At 34.6% G+C, this 21361-nt stretch overlaps 1 protein-coding gene across 3 annotated transcripts in view; it reads right to left on the bottom strand.

The window, feature by feature from the left end:
- Positions 1 to 7388: 7388 nt before the first annotated feature.
- Positions 7389 to 21361, bottom strand: part of kcnj19a (potassium inwardly rectifying channel subfamily J member 19a) — a 28183-nt gene continuing 14210 nt past the window's right edge. Inside the window, exons 2-3 of one of the 3 annotated variants that reach the window (XM_051106828.1) lie at positions 18106 to 18322; positions 7389 to 9651 (exon numbers count right to left, since the gene is read on the bottom strand). In XM_051106828.1, the coding sequence (XP_050962785.1) occupies positions 9014 to 9651; positions 18106 to 18322 (855 nt within the window). In that variant the 3' untranslated portion in view covers positions 7389 to 9013. Of the gene's footprint in view, positions 9652 to 13806; positions 14145 to 14174; positions 14221 to 18105; positions 18323 to 21361 lie in introns of those variants that run through there. The other 2 variants (XM_051106829.1, XM_051106830.1) reach the window with 2 other exon arrangements.

The raw sequence follows: 21361 nt of genomic DNA on the forward strand, positions 1-21361 counted from the left end.
TTTTTGTCTTGCTCTGCCTGAACTCTGTGTATTCTCTGTGTATCTCAAGACAGCTAGGGTATGTTGAAAAACTCGTACAATCAAATCAAACAAAACAATCGTATTTTCTCCCTCAACTTCAAAAATAATTTCAAAATCATCCTACATCGCTGCAGAAGTGCATGCAAACATCCAAAGAAGATCAAACACCCTTAACAAAAAAGGTAAAACAGCGATATAGGGCGATTTTGAAGTTGAGGGAACATGAGATGGGAGTTTTTCGACATACCCTAACTGTATTGAACCGAAAAAAAAGTTGTTCAGGCAGAACAAGACAAGACGAGCGTTTGACATTAAAAAGTATATCAATTGTATTATTTTTATGAAAATAACTGATCGTTACGTTAGATAAGACCCTTCTTTCTCGGCTGGGATCTCTACAACCGCATTTGGGATTGTTTGAAGCCGCATTTAAACTGGATTTTGGAAGTTCAAAATCGGGGCACCATAGAAGTCCACTATATGGAGAAAAATGCTGAAATGTTTTCCTCAAAAAACATAATTTCTTTACGACCGAAGAAAGAAAGACATGAACATCTTGGATGACAAGTACAAGTACATTATCTGTAAATATTTGTTCTGGAAGTGGACTTCTCCTTTAACTAACAAAGATTAATAAATAGTGTAATAAATGTATTTTCATTGTTCGTTCATATTAGTTAATACATTATGTTAACAAATGACACCTTATTGTAAATTGTTAAATTACTTAAATGAAAATAAAAATAATATAGAAAATAATATAGTAATAATATAGTTTAAAAAAAATGTAGTAATAAACGTTTATGTAGTAATAAAAGTTTAATTTGTAATTATTTAATTTGTAATTATATTTGTAATTTATACATTTTATTTGTATTTTGTTTCAAATATTTTATATTTTGTAGTTTTTTATTTTTTGAAATTATCTGTAAATCTTCAGATTTCAAAAAAGTCTGCAAAACCTTGTTTTAAAATTGGAACATTTGTATATAATTTCACCTGGAAAAAAACCTCTACAAAATCTCTTTTTGTCAGTTTTCGAGTTCCATTGTGTCGAAAATGGGGTAATAGCTACACTATAATAGCCACTCCAGCACACCACCAACTGAGATGCGTCTGCTTTTTCTACATCATGAAGATCCAACTGTAAAGTTACTCAATTGTAACAACTAGTAATTCACAAAAGAAAAGCAATAAAACAAAGAAAGAGATAAACACAAACAATATGACTCAGTGAAAAGCTGATTCAGCTTCACAAGGAACATTGTGTGCTGTACTACAGAGTTTCTATTCATTGAACAATGCTCCAGGTCTGTGTGATCCTTGTGTAACTACACTCTGTGCAGCTCTAATGCACGTCTTTATTGAGGAATGCCAAAAGTGAGCTAGTGTACACCGTGTTCCAGCGATGTCTGGAGCCGACACATAAGGAGATTGTTGTTTAAATCCCTCTCAGGCTGATTTGTGCCCATTACAGCCATTTAGGAATCTTCTAAGAATTCAGTAGTTCTTCTACATAGAGAGTGGATGATACATCTGCTCAGGACATCTGCTGTCTAACAAAATATGAGCAAATCTGTTCTTACCGACTGTAGAGTCTCATTAGTTGGAGGAATAAAGCACTATGTTCTTGCTGTGATGGGTTTGAGTTACTATTATAAGCTTCATGGTGGTTTCCAGTAACTGTTTGTGGTGATATTTATTCATGTGCATACAAGTACAACATGTTCCTGTTTTTGTGGCCTTCTGGTTTTAGGAATAGGTTTGTGGCTTTGACCCTCTGATAGGAATTTTGGTCCAGAAACAACAAACAGTGTTGGATCAGGAACATGTCTTGTTTGTGTAGCCCGGCGTTTTCATATCTAAGCTATCCTTGAGTGACAGGATGCACTGAGAAATGAGCATGTCCACTCACCTTAACTAATGACTCACTGAGGATACGCCGCATACACTCCTGGAGGCACACAAGCACATTCACATGCACATGTTTGTATGCCCTGCATGCATTCAGAGAGCTCTAACAAGATGTGCACTACATATAAAATCTTTTCTATTTATGTGAACACAAATATGATCAGACTTGTTTGGGGATGAGGTGGGGGTGGCAGGTGTTTGACACAGCTCACTATTCTCGAGGAATATTGGATGAGAAAAAAAATTGTAGTACAAAAATAAAACAACACCAATATTATAAAGTAGGGTGTACAACATTAAAAGTCACTAAATCACTTGTTTTTCTAAAGCAACACTGTCCAACAGCGACACCAGCAGGTAAAAGTCCGTATCTCTCTCGCATCCCCTGAGCCCACTGAGTTTTAACAGACCCTCTAAAGGCAATATGTGATATGATTGGATATGACTGGTTATGATCGACTTTGATTGGTTCATGCAATAAGTCCCGCCTCTTGTGTTCGTGGTGTGTACGTTCTTTGTTAATGAAACAGTCTGAATGAAGGATAATGGTTTTAATTACTTTTTTTTTTTTTAAAAGTAAACAACTCACACTTAAGTATAACCACTTTGTTACATCAAAATAAGACTTGAAATGGACTTGAAAACATGATCTGTGGGAGTTTTAGTGAGTAATCATCTTAGTGAAATTTAAGGTAAATCTCCATGTCTTTGACAGTATTTACCAAGCTTTGATGACTTATGATCCAAAATTAGTTAAAAGTATAGCTGAACATAAGTTCACAAATAAAATATGTTGTTTAAATTTTTACTGTCTTAAGTAATTTTGAAATAAATGTAAAATGGTTAAATGTAAAATTAATTCATATTATTTCATAAATAGAATATTATGGAAGCCGTTTCCACCACTTAATAAAATTAAAAAAAAAAAAAAAGATTATTGCGACTTATCTCACAATTCTGACTTTTTTTCTCAGAATTGCGTGATACAAACTTGCAATTCTTACCTTTTTTTCAGAACTGTGAGATATAAAATCACAATTGCGAGATAAAAAAATCAGAGTTTATATCTCACAATTATGACTTTATTTCTCACAATTGTAAGTTTATATCCTGCAATTCTGACTTTATAGCTCGCAATTATGACTTTATAAGTCACAATAGTGCGTTTATATCTCACAGTTCTGAGAAAAAAAGTCAGAATTGCGAGATGTAAACTCGAAATTGCTAGGAAAAAAAAAGTCAGCATTGTGTGATTAAAAAGTCGCAATTACCTTTTTTTTATTCAGTGGCGCAAACGGGCTTCCATAGAATACTGATTACATTGTTAATGTAAAAATATAAAATAGGTTTTTTTTTCCCTTTTCTAATATTGTAAGTAATATTTATTTAACCAAGAAAATGTGACTGGGACATAAATTTACATTTAATTTAAAAAAAGAAAAAGAAAAAGAAAAAAGGAGCTCTCTTTTGAAGACAGGATTCTAATCACAGGCAGCTCTAGGTAAACAACAGTGTACAGTCATTAATACAAATTAATTATATAAAATAATAAAATATATTATTAAAGGAATAGTTTACTCAAAAACAAAAATTTACTCACCCTCAGGCCATCTGTGATGTAGATGAATTTGTTTCTTCATGGAAATGGATTTGGAAAAATGTAGCATTACATCACTCACCAACAGATCTTCTGCAGTGAATGGGTGCCGTCAGAATGAGAGTCCAAACAGCTGATAAAAACATCACAATAATCCCCAAGTAATCCACATCACTCCAGTCCATTAAGTAAAAAGCTGTGTGTTATTAAAACCTATTATTATGGTATTTGAACTTTAATCTCTGGCCAAAATACAAGTCCAGCAATCATTTCTTCCAGTGAAAGTCCATCACCTGTTGTCCACTCAAAGTCCACTGACACATTTGTTTAAAACTGTTTTGGAGTTGTGTGGGCTGTTTTTGCTTGTAACTGGTGTTTGATCTGTGCATATTTCTTCCTGCCCTGATTCAAACAAGGCAAGTTTTTTGACCGGAGTAAGAAATGTTAAGGTTAGAGGACTCATATTTTGGCCTGAAGCAACATTCGAAGTTAAAAACAAGTCGATGTGTTTTTTTGTTTTGTTTTTTTAAACGAACATGCAACTTTTAATGCAAAGACTTTACAAGACATTTATTGAAGGACTGGAGTTGTGTGGATTGCTTGTGGATTGTGGACTTTGCCTCTCATTTTGACGGCACCCATTCACTGCACTGGGTCCATTGGTGAGCAAGTGAAGTAATCAGTCTGTTCAGATGAAGAGACAAAATCATGTACATCTTGAATGGTCTAAGAGTGAGTACATTTTCAGCATTTTTTATTTTTGGGCGAAAAATTCCTTTGATAGTTCTAATTAGCCCTATTGTGTTTTGCAATAAAGAACAGCAAAGAAAATAAATCCACTTTTGCTAACAAAAGTAGTGTCGGACTCTGTAGTCCGAATGTTAGGAAATATCAGAACGCTAAATAATATGCCTGACCAATCAGCATCGCATGTTCCAGAGCACCATGTAACAGATTGTCTTAATCATCACCGGTCTTGATTATTAACTACTCCTGGGAGACATTCAGGTAATCAGGCCTGAGATTGTCAGTCTGCTGCTGGACGCTGCTGTCTCACTGTCCAGATTAATCCTTCACCTTCATCAAATCTTTTCAGAGAGTTTGACTCTTCATGTCCTATTCCTTTTCTTCACCCTTCTAAGTTCCTCTGAAACTTTAATGTCAGAAGTATTTTTACACCAGCAGTCTGTCAGCGTTATTAGTCTCCTCAGCTTTTAGACACAGTGAGAGATGAGCTGGGGAAAACTGTCATTTCTGAAACTCAGATGTGAAAAGATGAAAAGAGTAACATGATGTAGTCTGGATAGTCTCTCAAGAATGAAGTTCTGCACCTGTTTTAATATGATAGGTGTAAAGATTTGAAATAACATCACATGAGTCTCTCTAGTTATTTGACTCTGCATGTTTATGCACCTGCATGGTTAATTACCACATATAGGAGGTGATTTCTTCCTTTTTGATAATTTAACACATGTGATTTGTCTCTTTTTTTCCAGAAATATGTTGGTTTGCATAGAGTACACCTTCTCTCAATACTTCACAGTTTACTTTGGTCTTCTATCTTTAATTCACACCTTTTAGTTCTCTGTGTCCCTGCAATATGTCACTTTTGCAGGGAAACCTGAAACTCATTCACCATCTGAGCTCTGTCCGTGGAGACCTCTTTTTCTCTCTCTGTCCCTCCTGTATTTCAGTCTTTACCTTTCAACCCTTCTCAGTGTCTTCTCAGCTTTTCTCTCTCGCTTATTTTCTGCAGTGCAGAGGTGTTAAATGGACACGCTTTTCATTCAAGCATTCCTCACAGAGCCCTGTCCATGGTGCTGAAACCACGCTTTCTTTCTTTCTTTCTTTCTTTCTTTCTTTCTTTCTTTCTTTCTTTCTTTCTTTCTTTCTCTTTCTTTCTTTCTTTCTTTCTTTCTTTCTTTCTTTCTAAATTAAATTAAATGATTAAAATAAATTAAAATTATTTTACTTATATTTTGTGGGGCTTAAAGTACAACTAATATCTAGGTGTTGTACCTATCCATATATTATTATATGCTTTACCATATACTTTACTGATAAACTGTTTATAAATTATATATCCTATAATAATAATAATAATAATAATAATAATATTTATAAGTAATTAATAGTCATAACTTTTAGGACTGTCAAGTTAAGTTTTTAATTTAATTAATTTAATTTGTATTATTCAATTTTATGACCTTTTATGAAAAAGTAGTGTTAGTTCAGGTTAATATTCTTAATTCTTGACTTGTGATTTTTTTTTTTTTTAAATTCTGATATTTTTTCTATCATTTAAAAATTCATGCATCACACTTAAGTGTTTTCAATCTGCCTAAACTAAAAAAAATTAAAATAAAAAAATATGGGTGAAAAATGGACAAACACAGCAACTGAGTTGTTCTGACCCAGCGGTTGGGTTAAATGTTTAACCCAGCTTTCTAGGTAGTTTTATTTAACTCAACTATTGCTTAAAATGAAGCCAAAATTGGAAATGAACATTTATTAATATGTTCAGTAAATTGACATTATTAATAAATGAAATAAATAATAATTAAATAATAAACTAGTTAAATAATAAAAATTACTTGTTAATAAATGTTCACCTTTTGATTATTACCGACGCCTCTAGTAATATGTGTCTGATTTTTAATTTACAATCTATTTTGGGTTCATTTTAAGCCAGCCATATTGTAGTTTTTAAACAGTAGTTGAGTTCAGGCTAGGTTAAACATTTAACCCAACCGCTGGGTCAAAACAAACTAGCCGCTGAGTTTGTCCATATTTCACTCAGCACTGGGTTGTATTTATCCCAGCATTTTTTCAGAGTTTAGGCAACATTTTTAATTAAAGAAAAGATTTTAATTTTTAAACAACATCATTGCTGAACAAAGTATAAATGTTTTTTAAAAAACAAAATATTGTATCAAATCATCATGAATGCCTGATGTGTTTTTTAAAGTAGATAAAAAAAAAAAAGAAATTCTTATTTTCAGAATTAATTTCATAAAGGGTCAATTCTTTGAAATTGAGATTTATACGGCATCTGAAATCTGAATAAATAAGCTTTCCATTTATGTATGTTTGTTATGATAAGACAATATTTGGCTGAGATACAACTGTTTGAAAATCTGGAATCTGAGGGTGCAAAAAAAATTAAATACTGAGAAAATCGCCTAAAGTTGTCCAAGTTCTTAGCAATGCATATTACTAATCAAAAATTAAGTTTTGATATATGCACAATAGAACATTTACAAAATATCTTGATGGACCATGATCTTTACTGAATATCCTAATGATTTTTGGCACAAAAGAAAAATCAATAATTTTGACCCATGCAGCTACAAAATATATCCTGGTTTTGTGATCCAAGATTTTTTTAACACTATTTTTCTTCTCTTGATCATTCTTTTCTAAAAAAATATAATGTGTGTTCAGATCTTTGTGCTTTGATAGAACTGCCTGAGTCATCCATTCCTGTCTGACCTGATGGCTCCTCTAATTACTGTCAACCAATCACTACACTTTCAATCACCAGTAAACCCCACAATGATTATCCTCTCAACCAATCACAGCGAAAGGTCCTAATGGATCGTTTTGAGACAAAATGGGCATTTAATGTGTTTCTTTCCCACCACGGATAATGATTAGGGCATCAAAAGTTCACCCCACGCAGCAAACAAGGTGACAGAAAGATTGTTTGAATATGAATATGTCACCAGCCTTATGATTGCATTATGACATTGTTAGAGTTTAATGGATTGACTGAATTTATGAATTCCATTTTCTGATGGAAACTATTTTTCATAAGTTTTCATGACACGTATGACTCCTCAAGAAGTGCACTGCGTCCATTTGATGATTTATTTCAGAATTTCTCTCTTTGCCAGTGTTGAAATCCAACGATCATTAAACATTTCCACAAACGCATGAATTTTTAATTAAAGTACAAGATTCTACAGACATTATTAATGAACAAGCTGTTTGGAATTGAGGATGAAATGATTAATTCAACATAATGCGTCCTCTTTAATGGCAATGTAATGACCTTTTGTGCATATTAAAACATCACAAGAAAGCATCTTATAAAATACCACTGAGTACTAAACTCTAAAGCTGTGTATACCAGAGATGTAAATCCCTTAAGATTTTCATATGTCTTTGATTGTTCTCTACCAGAGAGACTACTAAACACACACCATGTTGCAGCTGAATAGAATTTATTCATTTTAACTAGGGATAACAGAGGGTTGTATGATACACAGCTAGAGATGAGAAATAGGCATGCACATATTGTAAGTTTGTATATTTGTGATATTACTAAGTGTGTGATTGAAACACACTGGGTGACCATATAGTCACCAGTAAACAGCTAAAGAATTTAAATCACAGTACTTCCAGCTGGAGTTTTGTGCTTTCTCAAAGAAAAAAATAAAGAAAGAAAGGACAAACGACAAATAATAATAATAAAAAAAACAAAGTCTTGTGCTTTCTACTCGTACCTCCAACTAGTTCTCACACTGCAAAACATTATATTTTTAACAAGTATTTTTCTCCATATTTTTTACAGCTACAATATCTAAAAAAACAAACAAACAAAAAAAAAAACATTAAAACAATACAAAATTACTTCAGAATCAACAGTGCATAAGATACTGAGGCTTGTTTTCAAAGAAAGTACCTTTAACTTAAGTGTATTTTTCCCCAGAAGTTTGGGATCAGTAACATGTTATATTTTTAAAAGGGGCTTTTTTTGTTAACCAAGGATGCATTTATTAAAAAAAGTAATATTGTAAAATATTATTACATTTTAAAACACCTGTTTTCTGTTTTGAAATGTATTTTATTCCTGTTATGACAAAGCTGAATTTTCAGGAGTCATTACTCAGTGTCACATGATCATGAAATCATTTTAATATGCTGATTTGCTGCTCAAGAAACATTTATTATTTTATCAATGTTGAAAACAGTTGTGCTGCTCAGTATTTGTGTGGATACTGCAATACTTATTTTTTAGAATTCAGATTCAGAAAGTTCTTATTAACATCAGACTTTTAGTATATACAGTATATCATGTGTTTTCAAGTAAATATGTCTGGTTTCAAGTGTTTTTATCTGGTTTATTTTATTTCCAGGATATTTAAGCATTTAACTTTTTAAATAAATATTTTGTTTTTCAAGGTTTCAAGGTTGTTGTTTTTTTAGATCCCTCACTGTAAAATAAGTAAAAAAAAAATACTAATTAAAAATACATGAATACATTTCTTTTGCAGTGCAAGCCAATGCAAATATTCATTCATTGTGCAGTCAGAAAGTTCATTCTTGACATGTTTTCATTACTCTACAAGAGTTCTTATTTAGTTCCCAACAAAACAATAATTTTGCTCCAATCTGGATGTAGTTGTTGGTGCTCATGGTACACAAACACTGAAAACTGCTCTCAGATTAGGAGAAAGTTTTAAAAGCACTTCTAGGTCAGCGATCTGCATTCATCTTCCTTAATTTGGGAGGCAGGTTGTCCTCTGGTCGGCCGCCAGGCGTGTGTGGGGGACCGTGGGGGTGTGTGGGGATGGCTGCTGGAGTGGGAGGCAGACTTCTCTGGTGGAGGTCTCCCGTGGACATTGCCATGGGCTGGAAACCCACTTTAAGCGCTTTGAGGTGGAATCGTGCCTCTCCGTCAGCCTGCCCAGGGCTGGAGCCGAGGCGCTGTAGTTTCAGAGGAAGGTCCCCCGTGCTCGAAGCCTTTTCGGACTGCTGCGAGCTTAAGCGTAGCACCTTCCTCTGCAGATCTTCTCTACCAGATGAACTCATTTTCTGGAGTTTGCTGGGCAGCTTGCAAGAAGCACTTCCGGGATGTAGCCCTTCCTCACCTGCTTCCAGGCAGTCCATGGAAAATACTCGCTCCCGGTGTGGCGTGAGCAAAGGGGATGGGAGTGAGGATTTCTCCTCGTATTCTTTCACGCTGTAGGGTGGCGTGGGGACCTCAAAGGTGCTGTGAAACTGGGAGTAGTCCACTCGAAAGAAGCCCTCTTCCAGAGACATGACTGGCAGGAAGCGGTGACCCCATAACACCTCGTCTTCCGTGTACGAGGTACGAGCCTGACATGTCATACCTGTGAAAAACAGCATTTAATAAACAAGCATTACAAAGGAGAGGAAAGGTTTATAGTCAAAATGTATTACAGATAAGGAGGTTTTCATTGTCAGGTTAGCCTGGCCATGAGAAAGATTTATGCTGCTCTGTTCCCCCATCGTCCAAGAATGTGATTTACAAACTCTCAGTACATAATGTGCGTGAGAAGGCCATGCAAGGCAGAGTTTTAAGACTCCTGCAACCATAATTCAGCCAGAGGGCCATTCACTGAGTCATAAACACAGCTCAAGCCATAGCTTTACACGGCAGAGCTCTTTCGCTTGTAAACAGACCGGGAAGACTGAAAATCCAATCTGTTCCACAATAATATTAAAAACAATCAATACAGCAATCATTAAACAACTGGTGTTCCTATTGAATGCATTGTGTTTTGTTGTTTTCATTTTCTGCAGAAGTGGAATTATTATTTTCATGAGCACAAACCAGTAAATAAAACGAAAGATGGAAAATATATGCTGTCATACTGAAATAGCATTTGTGCCACTACAAACACGAAGGTGTTTAGGCTATATGCTTATATTATGCAATAGTTTCAGTGCTCAATTTAATTGGCTGAGACTGTCAGTCTGTGTAGTGGTGGGGGATATTACAGTGTCTGTGTTTTTGCTGGTTACATCGATATGTTTAGGGTGTCTTATGAGCGTGTCATGAGTGTGTCTGATTTGTTTAATGATCACTGAATTATTCAGGACCCAAAACGAGTAATGATAAGTGAGTCATTAAAGGGATAGTTCACACAAAAAATGAAAATTCTGTCATTAATTACTCACCCTCATGTCGTTCCAAACCCGTAAGACCTTCGTTCATCTTCAGAACACAAATTAAAATATTTTTGATGAAATCTGAGAGCTTTCTGGCCCTGCCTAGACAGCAACGCAGCTACCATGTTCAAGGTCCAGAAAGGTAGTATGGACATTGATAAAATAGTCCATGTGACATCAGTGGTCTAACCTAAAGAAAATAAAAATGACTTTATGCAACAATTTCTTCTCTTTCATGTGCCTTTCTCTGCTTGTAAACAAGGTGCAGTGCATCTGGGTTCTACGTTTGAATGCTGGCTCCTAAATGACACGGAAGAGAAGAAATTGTTGAATAAGTTAAACCACTGGTGTCACATGTGACACCATTTTAATGATGTTCTTACTACCTTTCTGGGTCTTGAGTGTGTCAGTTGCATTGCTGTTTATGTCTTAATTTGTGTTCTGAAGATGAAACCCTTACAGGTTTGGAATGACATGAGGGTGAGTAATTAATGACAGAATTTTCATTTTTGGGTTAACTAACTCTTTAGTATATAATGACACGCAAACGATTCGTTCAAAATACTGATTCATGCTTGAACAAAGCTACTGGTTATGAGTGAGTCATTGAATCATTTACTCAACCAATTAATTCAAAAATATTAATTCATTCATTAATGAAGCAAGTGATCTTTTTACTCAACAAGTGATTATGAGTCACTTAAGTCACTTAGGGGCAGCCGTGGCCTAATGGTTAGAGAGTCGGATTTGTAACCCAAAGTCTCAGGTCTGGCAGGGATTGTAGGTGGGGGGAGTGAATTACTAGCACTCTCTCCACCCTCAATACCACAACTGAGGTGAGACCCTTGAGCAAGGCACCGAACCCCCAACTGCTCCCCGGGTGTGTGTTCACAGTGTGTGTGCTTGTTTGTTCACTACTCAATACTGTGTGTATGCATTTAGATGGGAATGCAGAGCACAAATTCCAAGTATGGGTCACCATTCTTGGCCACGTCACGTCCTTTCCTTTCCTTTTCTTAATCGTTCATGTAACCGAATTGTTTAAAATACTTATTCATTATTGAGCAAAACAAATTATTATGAGTGAGTCATTGAATCATTTACTTAACCAGTTTATTCAAAACACTGACTCATTCTTGCACTGAACAAGTGATCATGAGTGAGTGATTGAATCATTCACTCAACTTTTTCATTAAAAGCACTGATTCATTCATGAATGAAGAATGTAATCATGAGTGAGACACTGAATAATTCATTCAGATAGGTAGTAGCCAGTATAGTATGTCTTATGAGTGTCATTGAACTGATTTGTGATCCAAAACAAGTGATCATAAATGAGTCATTAAAAAATAATGACACTCGAATGATTCTTTTTAAAACACTGATGAACAAAAATAAAACACTTTTGAACAAAGCTACTGATTATAAATGAGTCACTGTATCATTTACTCAACCACTTTATTCAAAAATACTGATTCATTCATGAATAAAGCATGCACCAATGAATTGTTCACTCAACTGATTTGTTTAAAAAAATCTGATTCATTTATGAACATAAGTTTCATTATAGAAAACCACTCAAATCATTATGAGTTACTGAAAATATTTACTCATGCACTTTGTTTAAAACAATGATTCATTCCTTTATTGAACAAGTAGTCATGAGTGAGGCATTGAATCATTCACTCATTTGGAAATATTTCTTTTAGTAAATTAAAATATACAAAGTAACCAAAAATATTGTGTCTAAAATGTACGTTACTCAATATTTACTTACAGTTTATTGATCTGTTTTAAAGCAATAGCACAAGTTTTGTTGGTTTGAATCATTAGTAATATTCAGTGCATTAGCACTCTTACTGTTGTCATATTAAATAATTATTTACTCATAATCAGGCTCAGACTTTTGCAGACCTTTAACAGTTTTAGTGCTGCTTTTGGGGAAAATTCTGCATATTTCTACAAAATGGATTTAAACACCATGAAACCTGTTAAACTGGCCTTGAGAATATTAAAGACAACAGAAAGCATCAAATTAGCCAAATATTTAATAAACAAATATGCAAAAGCAGGGGATATGTAAAAAAAAGAATCAGTTACAGGTGTTCAAAGTCTGCAGAGCTTCTGTGTGGGCCTGCTCATGATTAAATAATTATCATTAAATAGCCTACTAATTAGCAGCACCTAACAAAAAACATGAACAAGCCTCATTTTTCAAAAATGAAGGATGAAGATCACAACAACTCGCTCTCTAACAGTGTTTCTGCTGGCACTACATCATCCCATGTAATTAAACCAGTTTATGTGACATTAATCACACTGAAAATCCCATATTTTGCTGCCAGAGTGATCGTGCTGAGCGAGAGCAATGGGGTGGCATGGCTTCATCTAAAGGCTTAAATGATGGATCAATGCTGGAAGAGGTTTTGCAAACGTATCAATGGCTTCACTGCGGTTCTGCTGAAAGTAGCTTTTTAAGCTCTCCTTTAAAGCAAGACAAATTTCACAGTCTTCACAGTAAGACTCTTGATTGCGCAATACTCTGTCGGCATACATAATTAGAGTCTGTCTGTCGTCTCCTTTGCTCTGATCTATGGTATTGATTAAGAGACGCCTCATACTTCCCACTTTTCACATACGCTTTTAGTCTGTTTGACTAAATTGCACATATTTCGTTCTTTGTTGTTTCTTATTAGGGTATACAAAGACGAGACGCAAATGAAAATTAGACTTTTTATTTCTGTGAGCTGCAAAGCGCTTAAAGCGATACAGATCCGTGGCTTTGTTTTGTACCACTGTGTAAAATGATTAACTTGACATTTCTGTCTGTGTCCAGGGTTTCAGTGGATCAATAAGCACTTATGAGTACATGACAAGCCTCAGCTTTGAGCAGCAGGGTGGTTAACTGTTGAAAGTGAAAGTAACCACCACATGACTGTTTGCCCCCGTTACTGGCCAGACCAGAAATTAATTACTAAATGAAAAGTGAATGAATGAATGGTTTACCAGGAGCCTACCTCTGGTGTACACTGATATGCTTGATAAATGTGCATGTGAGGGTGTTTGTGTCTATCACTGCTGCTACACCTGTAATAATGATAGCCGCTGACACAGAGGCTTTAATACACTTGCTCGCTTTGTCTCCAACTCGTATCGTTTCTCGGAGAGAGCAAGAGTTTAAATTGAAAGGCCCCATGCAAATTGTTTCCATTTTTATCAGAGGTAATTTACTATGAAACAGCTAATAACACATGAAGCTGAATTAAATTTCCTGTTTTCAGCTGTAAGGTTAGACAAAAGCAGCAAAATTATTAATACATTGTCATTTACAGCTCAACTAAAATGAAATATATTTATGTTTATTTTCCTTGTTAATCCTTTGTTATTGTATCGTCTTTTAGTCATTACTCTCAATATGAAAATGCAATAGAATTGAATATATATTCATGCTCAAATCACTAAATATGGCCACTAAGAATAGTGTTGCTTAGAAAACACCACTGAAATTGAAATGAGAATCATATTTGATTGAAAGGATAAGAAGTAGACAGGAAAGGAAGTCTAATTCTGTTTTTGTTTATTTGTACAGTGGCAAAGAATGCAAAAAGATCCACTCTCGTTTTTCTCTTTCTCTCACATCCTCAAAAGAAAATCCCATCCTGCCTTCTTCGGTTACTTCCTTGCACTCTGCCTGGATAAAAGACACCAGGAACAGATAGAACTCGAGTGAGGTTTGAAGCTCATACATCAAACTGACAAGCATGTTACTGAGAGAGAGGAAAAAAAAAAAAAACGTATTATGCAGAAGGCACTGCTAACAGCACAGCTACAGCACAGGCCTGATAATGTAATCAGAAAGACATTCTTTTACAACCCACTCATCACCCCTACTGAACTGACTGTACCTACTGCATCCATTCAAGACTGAGGAGTGTGAGGAAGAATACAGAGATGTAAGCACAGTTTACAAGGTTAAAAGGACGTGTGAGAAAAATGATGTGTTCAGTAAGATCTGATAAATGAAGATGAATGATGACAAATGAACGCTCTGCAAAAAATCATTTTCTTAATTAGTAATTGTGTCATGTTTTCCATTAAAGTATCTTAACGTCATTAAAACAAGATAAATTTACTTGAGAAGCACATTTGCATAAGATAAGCCTTGTTTTCAGAGAAAACATCTTGAGAAAATAAAATTGTCATTGGCAAATTTGTTTTGTTCTTGTCAAAAAAGTTAGCTTTTTGCATAATACATGAAAAAGGGGTGAAAAATCATTGTGTTTTTAGGAATATGTTCATTGTTTTGAAAATGTTAAAGGAGAAGTCCACTTCCAGAACAACAATTCACAAGTAATTTACTCACCCCCTTGAAATTATATTTTTCGAGGACAGCATTTCAGGATTTTTCTCCATAAAATGGACTTCACTGGTGCCCCGATTTTGAACTTCCAAAATGTAGTTTAAATGCAGCTTCAAATGGGCTCTAAACGATCCAAGCCGAGGAAGAAGTTTCCTATCTAGCGAAATTTGTATACTTTTTAAGCACAAAAACTTGTGTAGCACTAGCTCTGGGATGCGCGTTCATGTACTATTGAATCACGTCGAAAGGTCATGCGGAACGTAGGCGGATCTACAGACCCAGTGTTTACAAAGCGAAAGCGCAAAGACTAAGAAAGTGCAAGTAAGTCAAGCGCTGTTTACAAACAAAAAGGTACAACGATGTCTGACGATTCTGAAGTTGTAGGAGAAAATAAGAGTTTTTCGACATACTCTACCTTTTTGGGCTGGAGCACACAGACGATGAACTTGTGGTGATTCGAAGACTTGATTTGTAGTAGTGATGGGAAGTTCAGATCATTTTACCGATCACTTCGCTAGATAAGACCCTTCTTCCTCAGCTGGGATCGTTTAGAGCCCTTTGAAGCTGCATTTAAACTACATTTTGGAAGTTCAAATTCGGGGCACCAATGAAGTCCATTATATGCAGAAAAATCCTGAAATGTTTTCCTAAAAAAACATAATTTCTTTACAACTGAAGACAGAAAGACATGAACATCTTGGATGACAAGGGGGTGAGTAAATTATTTGTAAATTGTTGTTCTGGAAGTGGACAGCATTTATTAATATATTGTTATATTGGTGTGCTTACTATTTATTTCATACAGCAGAAAAACTGTAAATATACATGCAAAGATATTTCAATTTCTCATTTCCGCTTCCTTTTCTTACCATCATTTTAATTCTGACTTCATATCTCAATTCTGAGCTTATTTCTCAGTTTTTAAAAAAAATAACTAATTATCTTTTTATTCAATGGTGGGAAACTGCGAGATGTTAATGTAAAAGAAATCTGAGGGAAAAAAAAAAGTCACAATCATCTTTTTTTATATATATATTTTACACTCCCATCATAATTAACAAGTTTGTTTGCTTTGCTTTTTTTTTTTTTTTTTGTTGTTTTTTTTTTTTTTTTTTTTTTTTTTGTAGCTCAGAGTTGATAACTTCCGTCTAATCAGTGGAGGAGGGGCGAGACAAATACTACACCAACCAACCATACTACTTACTACTAACTAAACAACAGTAGAGAAGTTAATATTACTGGTTATATTCAGTAATATTTTTCAAAACAAGATACTAGTAATACGTTGGTACTGTGGATATTTCAAATCATACCAAACAAAGTGTCTCAGCTGGGAAAACGGTGTGCCACCAGCTGGCTGTTTTTAGAAGAGCGCCAGGCATTTTTACAGCTGGATAAAAACGCTTTGGTGGACACATGTTAAATGAATATTATTATGCTAATTGACCCTTTGCAAACAGCTGACCAATCATAACGCAGAGTCTGCTATTTTATCCAACAAACAAATCAGACAGGAGAGTGAATTAACTTTGGTGGACTTAAACTTGAAAATTGTGTGTATTGACGTCTTTCTGCAGTTGAGATAAAATATATTCTGACGTTCATTCATGTTTATTTCATACTTTACGTAAATAAAAAAAGACGATCGGTTCATGTGTCGATTGATCTTATGAGGCAATATAGTGACACATAAGAGCCATTACACATTAAAGAGCCACAAAACAGTATTTATTGCTTGAATTTCTTTAAAAAATGACAAAATTTTTAAGCTGAGACCTTGTTTCATAGCAAACAGTCTTGTCTGTCAGCGTGTTGTCACTTTCCTTTCCGTCGAGCGATGTATTTTTCACTGTGTGAGAACATGACATGTAGTGTAAGGCTGATGATACACGAGGCAACTTTTTGAGCAATGTTGCCGGGCAACCAGGTGAGACACAGGGCCCATGACTGATCTAAATTTTCAAGACAGAAATTTGTTTTCAATTCTCAATGGAAACGAGCCCAAGCAACATTGCTCGAAAAAAGTTGTCCGACAAAATTGTTCAAAATGTTGCCTTGTGTATCATCAGCCTGACAGTGCCATTGTTTGTCAGACATTGCAACAGTAAATAAGGGTGGTGGGTTTTCAATTGTGAATGCGCTTGCATGCGTGCCCTACTTATGAAAAAATGGAAATCATTAATATTCATGATTAACTATAAAATTTGATGTTTATGAAATGGGAAGAGAGTTTTCTGGAAGGTCTGTTTTTTTCTCTGAATTTACTCATATGTGACCCTGGATCACAAAACCAGTCTTAAGTAGCATGGGTACATTTGTAGCAATAGTCAAAAATGCATTGTATGAGTCAATATGACTGATTTTTCTTTTATGCTAAAAATCATTAGGATATTAAGTAAAGATCATGTTTCATTAAGATATTTTGTGAATTTATTATCGTAAATATATCAAAACTTAATTTTAGATTAGTAATGTGCATTGCTAATAACTTCATTTGGACAACTTTACAGGCGATTTTCTCAATATTTAGATTTTTTTTTTTTTTGCACCCTCAGTTTCCAGATTTTTCAAATATTGCCAAATATTGTCCTATCCTAACAAACCATACATCAGTGGAAAGCTCATTTATTCAGCTTAAAGATCATGTATAAATCTAAATTTCAAAAACTGACCCTTATGACTGTTTTTGTCTTTCATGGTCACATATATGTATGCAAGTTTCATGAATGAGGCCCAATGAACAGTTGTTTTTTATTAACTTGTATTAAGCAAATGTATTGCTCATTCTTAGCTACTACATTAACTAATGTTAACAAGTGGACCTTATTGTAAGGTGTTGATATTTTTTACATAAAAAGTAGAAAAAAATACTGTGCAAAATAACTGAAGCAATATTGTAAATGTGTCAAGCTAAATGTGACACTGGACCACAAAACTGGGGTATATTTGTAGCAATAGCCAAAAATACATTGTATTGGTCAAAATTATTGATTTTTCTTTTATGGCAAAAATCATTAGGAAATTAAGTAAAATCATGTTCCATGAAGATATTTTGTAAAATTCCTACTATAAATATATGAAAACTTAATTTTTGATTAGTAATATACATTGTTAAGAACTTTATTTGGACAACTTTAGAGGCAATTTTCTCAATATTTTGATTTTTTTGCACCCTCAGATTCCAGATTTTCATAGTTTTATGTCGACCAAATATTGTCCTATCTTTCAGATGATGTATAAATCTCAATTTTGTTCCAATCACAAATTATGTTCCAAAAAAAATGCTACCCACCCGTTGTCTCCACAATGCCCTCCAAGATGACGACGATCTCAAACTGCTCGTTCATGAGCGAGCGTTGGGAGAGGTCGAAGAAAGGGCTCTTGGGATTGATCTCGTGGCAGATGGTGAGGGGAGAGACCAGAAAGAGTTGGTCAGCACCTGTTCCAAAGCCCACATCTAGTTCACACTGATCCAACGGCAGGAACTCGCCCTCCGGCGTCTGACGAGACTGGGAGAGAGACAGTGAAGTCATCAGCATCATCATCATCATAGCAGTCATCATCTTCACCCACTGACAATCATCAAATCAAAAACATCAATTTTACACTGTGCCCTTCAATAACTGAGACGAGTTACAGCAGGAACAATCAATCTGAAAAAAGATAATCAAGAATGGTAAGCAATGGAGGTGGAAATGGAAATAGGAAATGTCAGCAGCATGTATATTCACAATTTTTCTGCTGTATAAAGTGTATTATAATCAGACCCAAAATAACAGAATATATTGAAATTGAGGGAAACATTCATGCTGTTTAGTGTCTGAGGAAAATATTTCTCTGTAGGCATGTGAGAGAGTGTTTGTGGCTGGCAAGGAGTGAATGGGGAATTTCGACAAGCATGAGTGCTCAGAACAGTAAAATAAAATAGACGGAGCAAAGGAGGAGGCTGGGGTGAGATAAGAAAATGCCTACAAAGCATTGTGTCATTTCAGCTGTGATTTAAGACGATAAAGAGTGTCTGTTCTGAGAGCTAGTGAAATTTAAGACCTGATGATATACAGGGCGATGTCAAACTGAGGAAGAGAGCTCTAGCGTGAGGGTTATGTTTTTTCTACACATGGGGTTTTTGTTTGTGTGTGGAAAGGCAGAGGATGAAAGCGCACACTCAAAATCTCTTCTGAATTAATGTTGCTCTGAATATAAAGTGGAAGGGAAGCACTCTTACATTCAGCTAGATGGCGGATGTCCTCTCACTTCCAAGTCTCCATATCATCCACTTTCACTACAGTGGTCTTACTGGAGCTGTTTAGGCTAAGAGCGTCTCCAAAGGGCCCTACAGCTGTACAACACCCTCATGGGATGTAAACCAATAACCCTCTATAAATAGGCCTATTACTTAAAACACTGGAGCTCAGTGGGGCATTAAAAATCTTCCACTTGGAATCATGTTCCACATGTTGACTACACAAGCATTTCCAGTCTCTAAATACGGCCAAAGTGCATTAAGACCTATACTGCCCTCCGAAACTTTGGAAACACTCTAGAAAAGTGAGGTTTTGGACAATATTGGCATGAATCCTTTCTAATTTGTGATAATTTTGCACTGATAAAGGGACAACACAAACTAGGAAAACATATTTTATTACATAAACAGTTTATACATAGAAAAAACGTACATTTTCGATTCATCAAAATATCCACCATTAGCAGCTATTACAGCTCTGCATAATCTGGGCCTAAATTCATTGTATTGTAAACTTCACTGTTGAAGCTATTAAGGTGTGCTGACCCAAAAATCTTTTAAAAACCTGGGCCAAGTTTAAACCAGTAACCAGGCATCACAGCTGGCAAAAGGGGCGTGTCTGACTCTGACATGTATATATTGCCATTATTATGCAATCAAAATGAAAATTATTATTGCTGGTCCAATGATAATGTCAAGTTACTGTAATGTATTTGCACAAAAAATGATAAGGATTTATGCTGATATCATCCAAAACCACACTTTGCCAGGGGTGTTTCCAAACTCTTGGAGGGCAGTGTACAAAGGTAAAAGGGTGAAAGGACGATAACTTAGAAGTTGAGATGTGTCATTTACCTATTTATAATTTCCTATCCAAACTCATACACCATTTTTAATGCATTTAAAAAAAAAAAAAAAGCTTGTGCACCAGGGCTGCATTTATTTGAATAATAAATAAATAAATAAATAAATAAATAAATACATTTATTTTAAAATGTAATTTATTCCATGGTAAAGTTATTCAGTCTTCACTGTCACATAATGCTTCAGAAATCGAATATGCTGATTTGGTGCTAATTTATTATTGATATTCAATTTACGTCTTTTTCTTTTCTTTCCTTTCCTTTCTGTTCCTTCCTTTCAATTGAATTTTCTTTTCTTTTCTTTTCTTTTCTTTTCTTTTCTTTTCTTTTTATAATTTAATTAAATTTATTTAAGCGGCTAAAAATGAGTTAGAATAGAAATAGAAATAGAAATAGAATACCATTTTAAATTGAAATAATATAATATGATTAAAAATACTATTGTAAAATTAGATTTTTTTCCCTGTGATAGCAAAACCATGGTTTGAGCAGCCAAAATAATAATAATGTTATTATTATTAATAGTAATATTGTTAATAATAATAATGAATAAATAAAATGAAATAAATTAAATTAAATTAAAGGAAAGGAGAGGAGAGGAGAGGAAAGGAGAGGAGAGAAGAGGAGAGAACACAGAATGGTGTACCCAATCAAATAATATACCCATTAGTAAAAACAACAATAATAAAAATAATACATAATATAGTGAAATTATATTTCAATTAAAAATTGCATTCTTTTTTAATACATTTAAATTTAAAACTCATTTTTTAGCAGCTAAAATAAAATAAATAAAATGACATAAAATAAAATAAACATTTATTAGGATGGATGCATTAAACTGATCAAAAACAGGAGTGAAAACATTCATATTGTTACAAGAATTATTGTTTATTATGATTAATCTTTAGACACAAATGCAAATTAGCTGAAACTGCACATCTTTTCCAACAGCTCACAGATCTGTATGCAGAACGGATTCAAATCTAAATCTGACATCAACTGATCAGTAAACTGAAGAAAATATGGCGAGTAAGGTGAATATTTATTTATAAATCATGAGAATCTATCGAGTTGCAAGGTGAGTTTGAACTCTGGTTGCAGGGAAGGCTTGCTGGACACGGCCTATCACTCCTACATCCAGTGCGCCCAAGCAGAAAAATTTAATAGTGCTCATATAGACGCAGTATGACATTTCTCTATCTCTCTCTTACCCCATTATTTTCTCCATCTCACTCTTATTGCTCTTTCTCTCTTTGTCTTGTACTTTCTCTTGCCAACACATTCTTGGCCAGGCTCAAAAATCAGAGACAGTCAAGGCAATTTCACCATAAGATGACACACACAGATCAAACTCTAAAAATATGTCTGATTTCCATTGCAGTGTATGATAGCAGGTGTGTTTTTGGTGCAGTGATGGCATGATGATTTTTGTGCCAGAA

This window comes from Labeo rohita, chromosome 3 (assembly GCF_022985175.1).
Source record: "Labeo rohita strain BAU-BD-2019 chromosome 3, IGBB_LRoh.1.0, whole genome shotgun sequence".
In the NCBI taxonomy this organism is placed as follows: domain Eukaryota; kingdom Metazoa; phylum Chordata; class Actinopteri; order Cypriniformes; family Cyprinidae; genus Labeo; species Labeo rohita.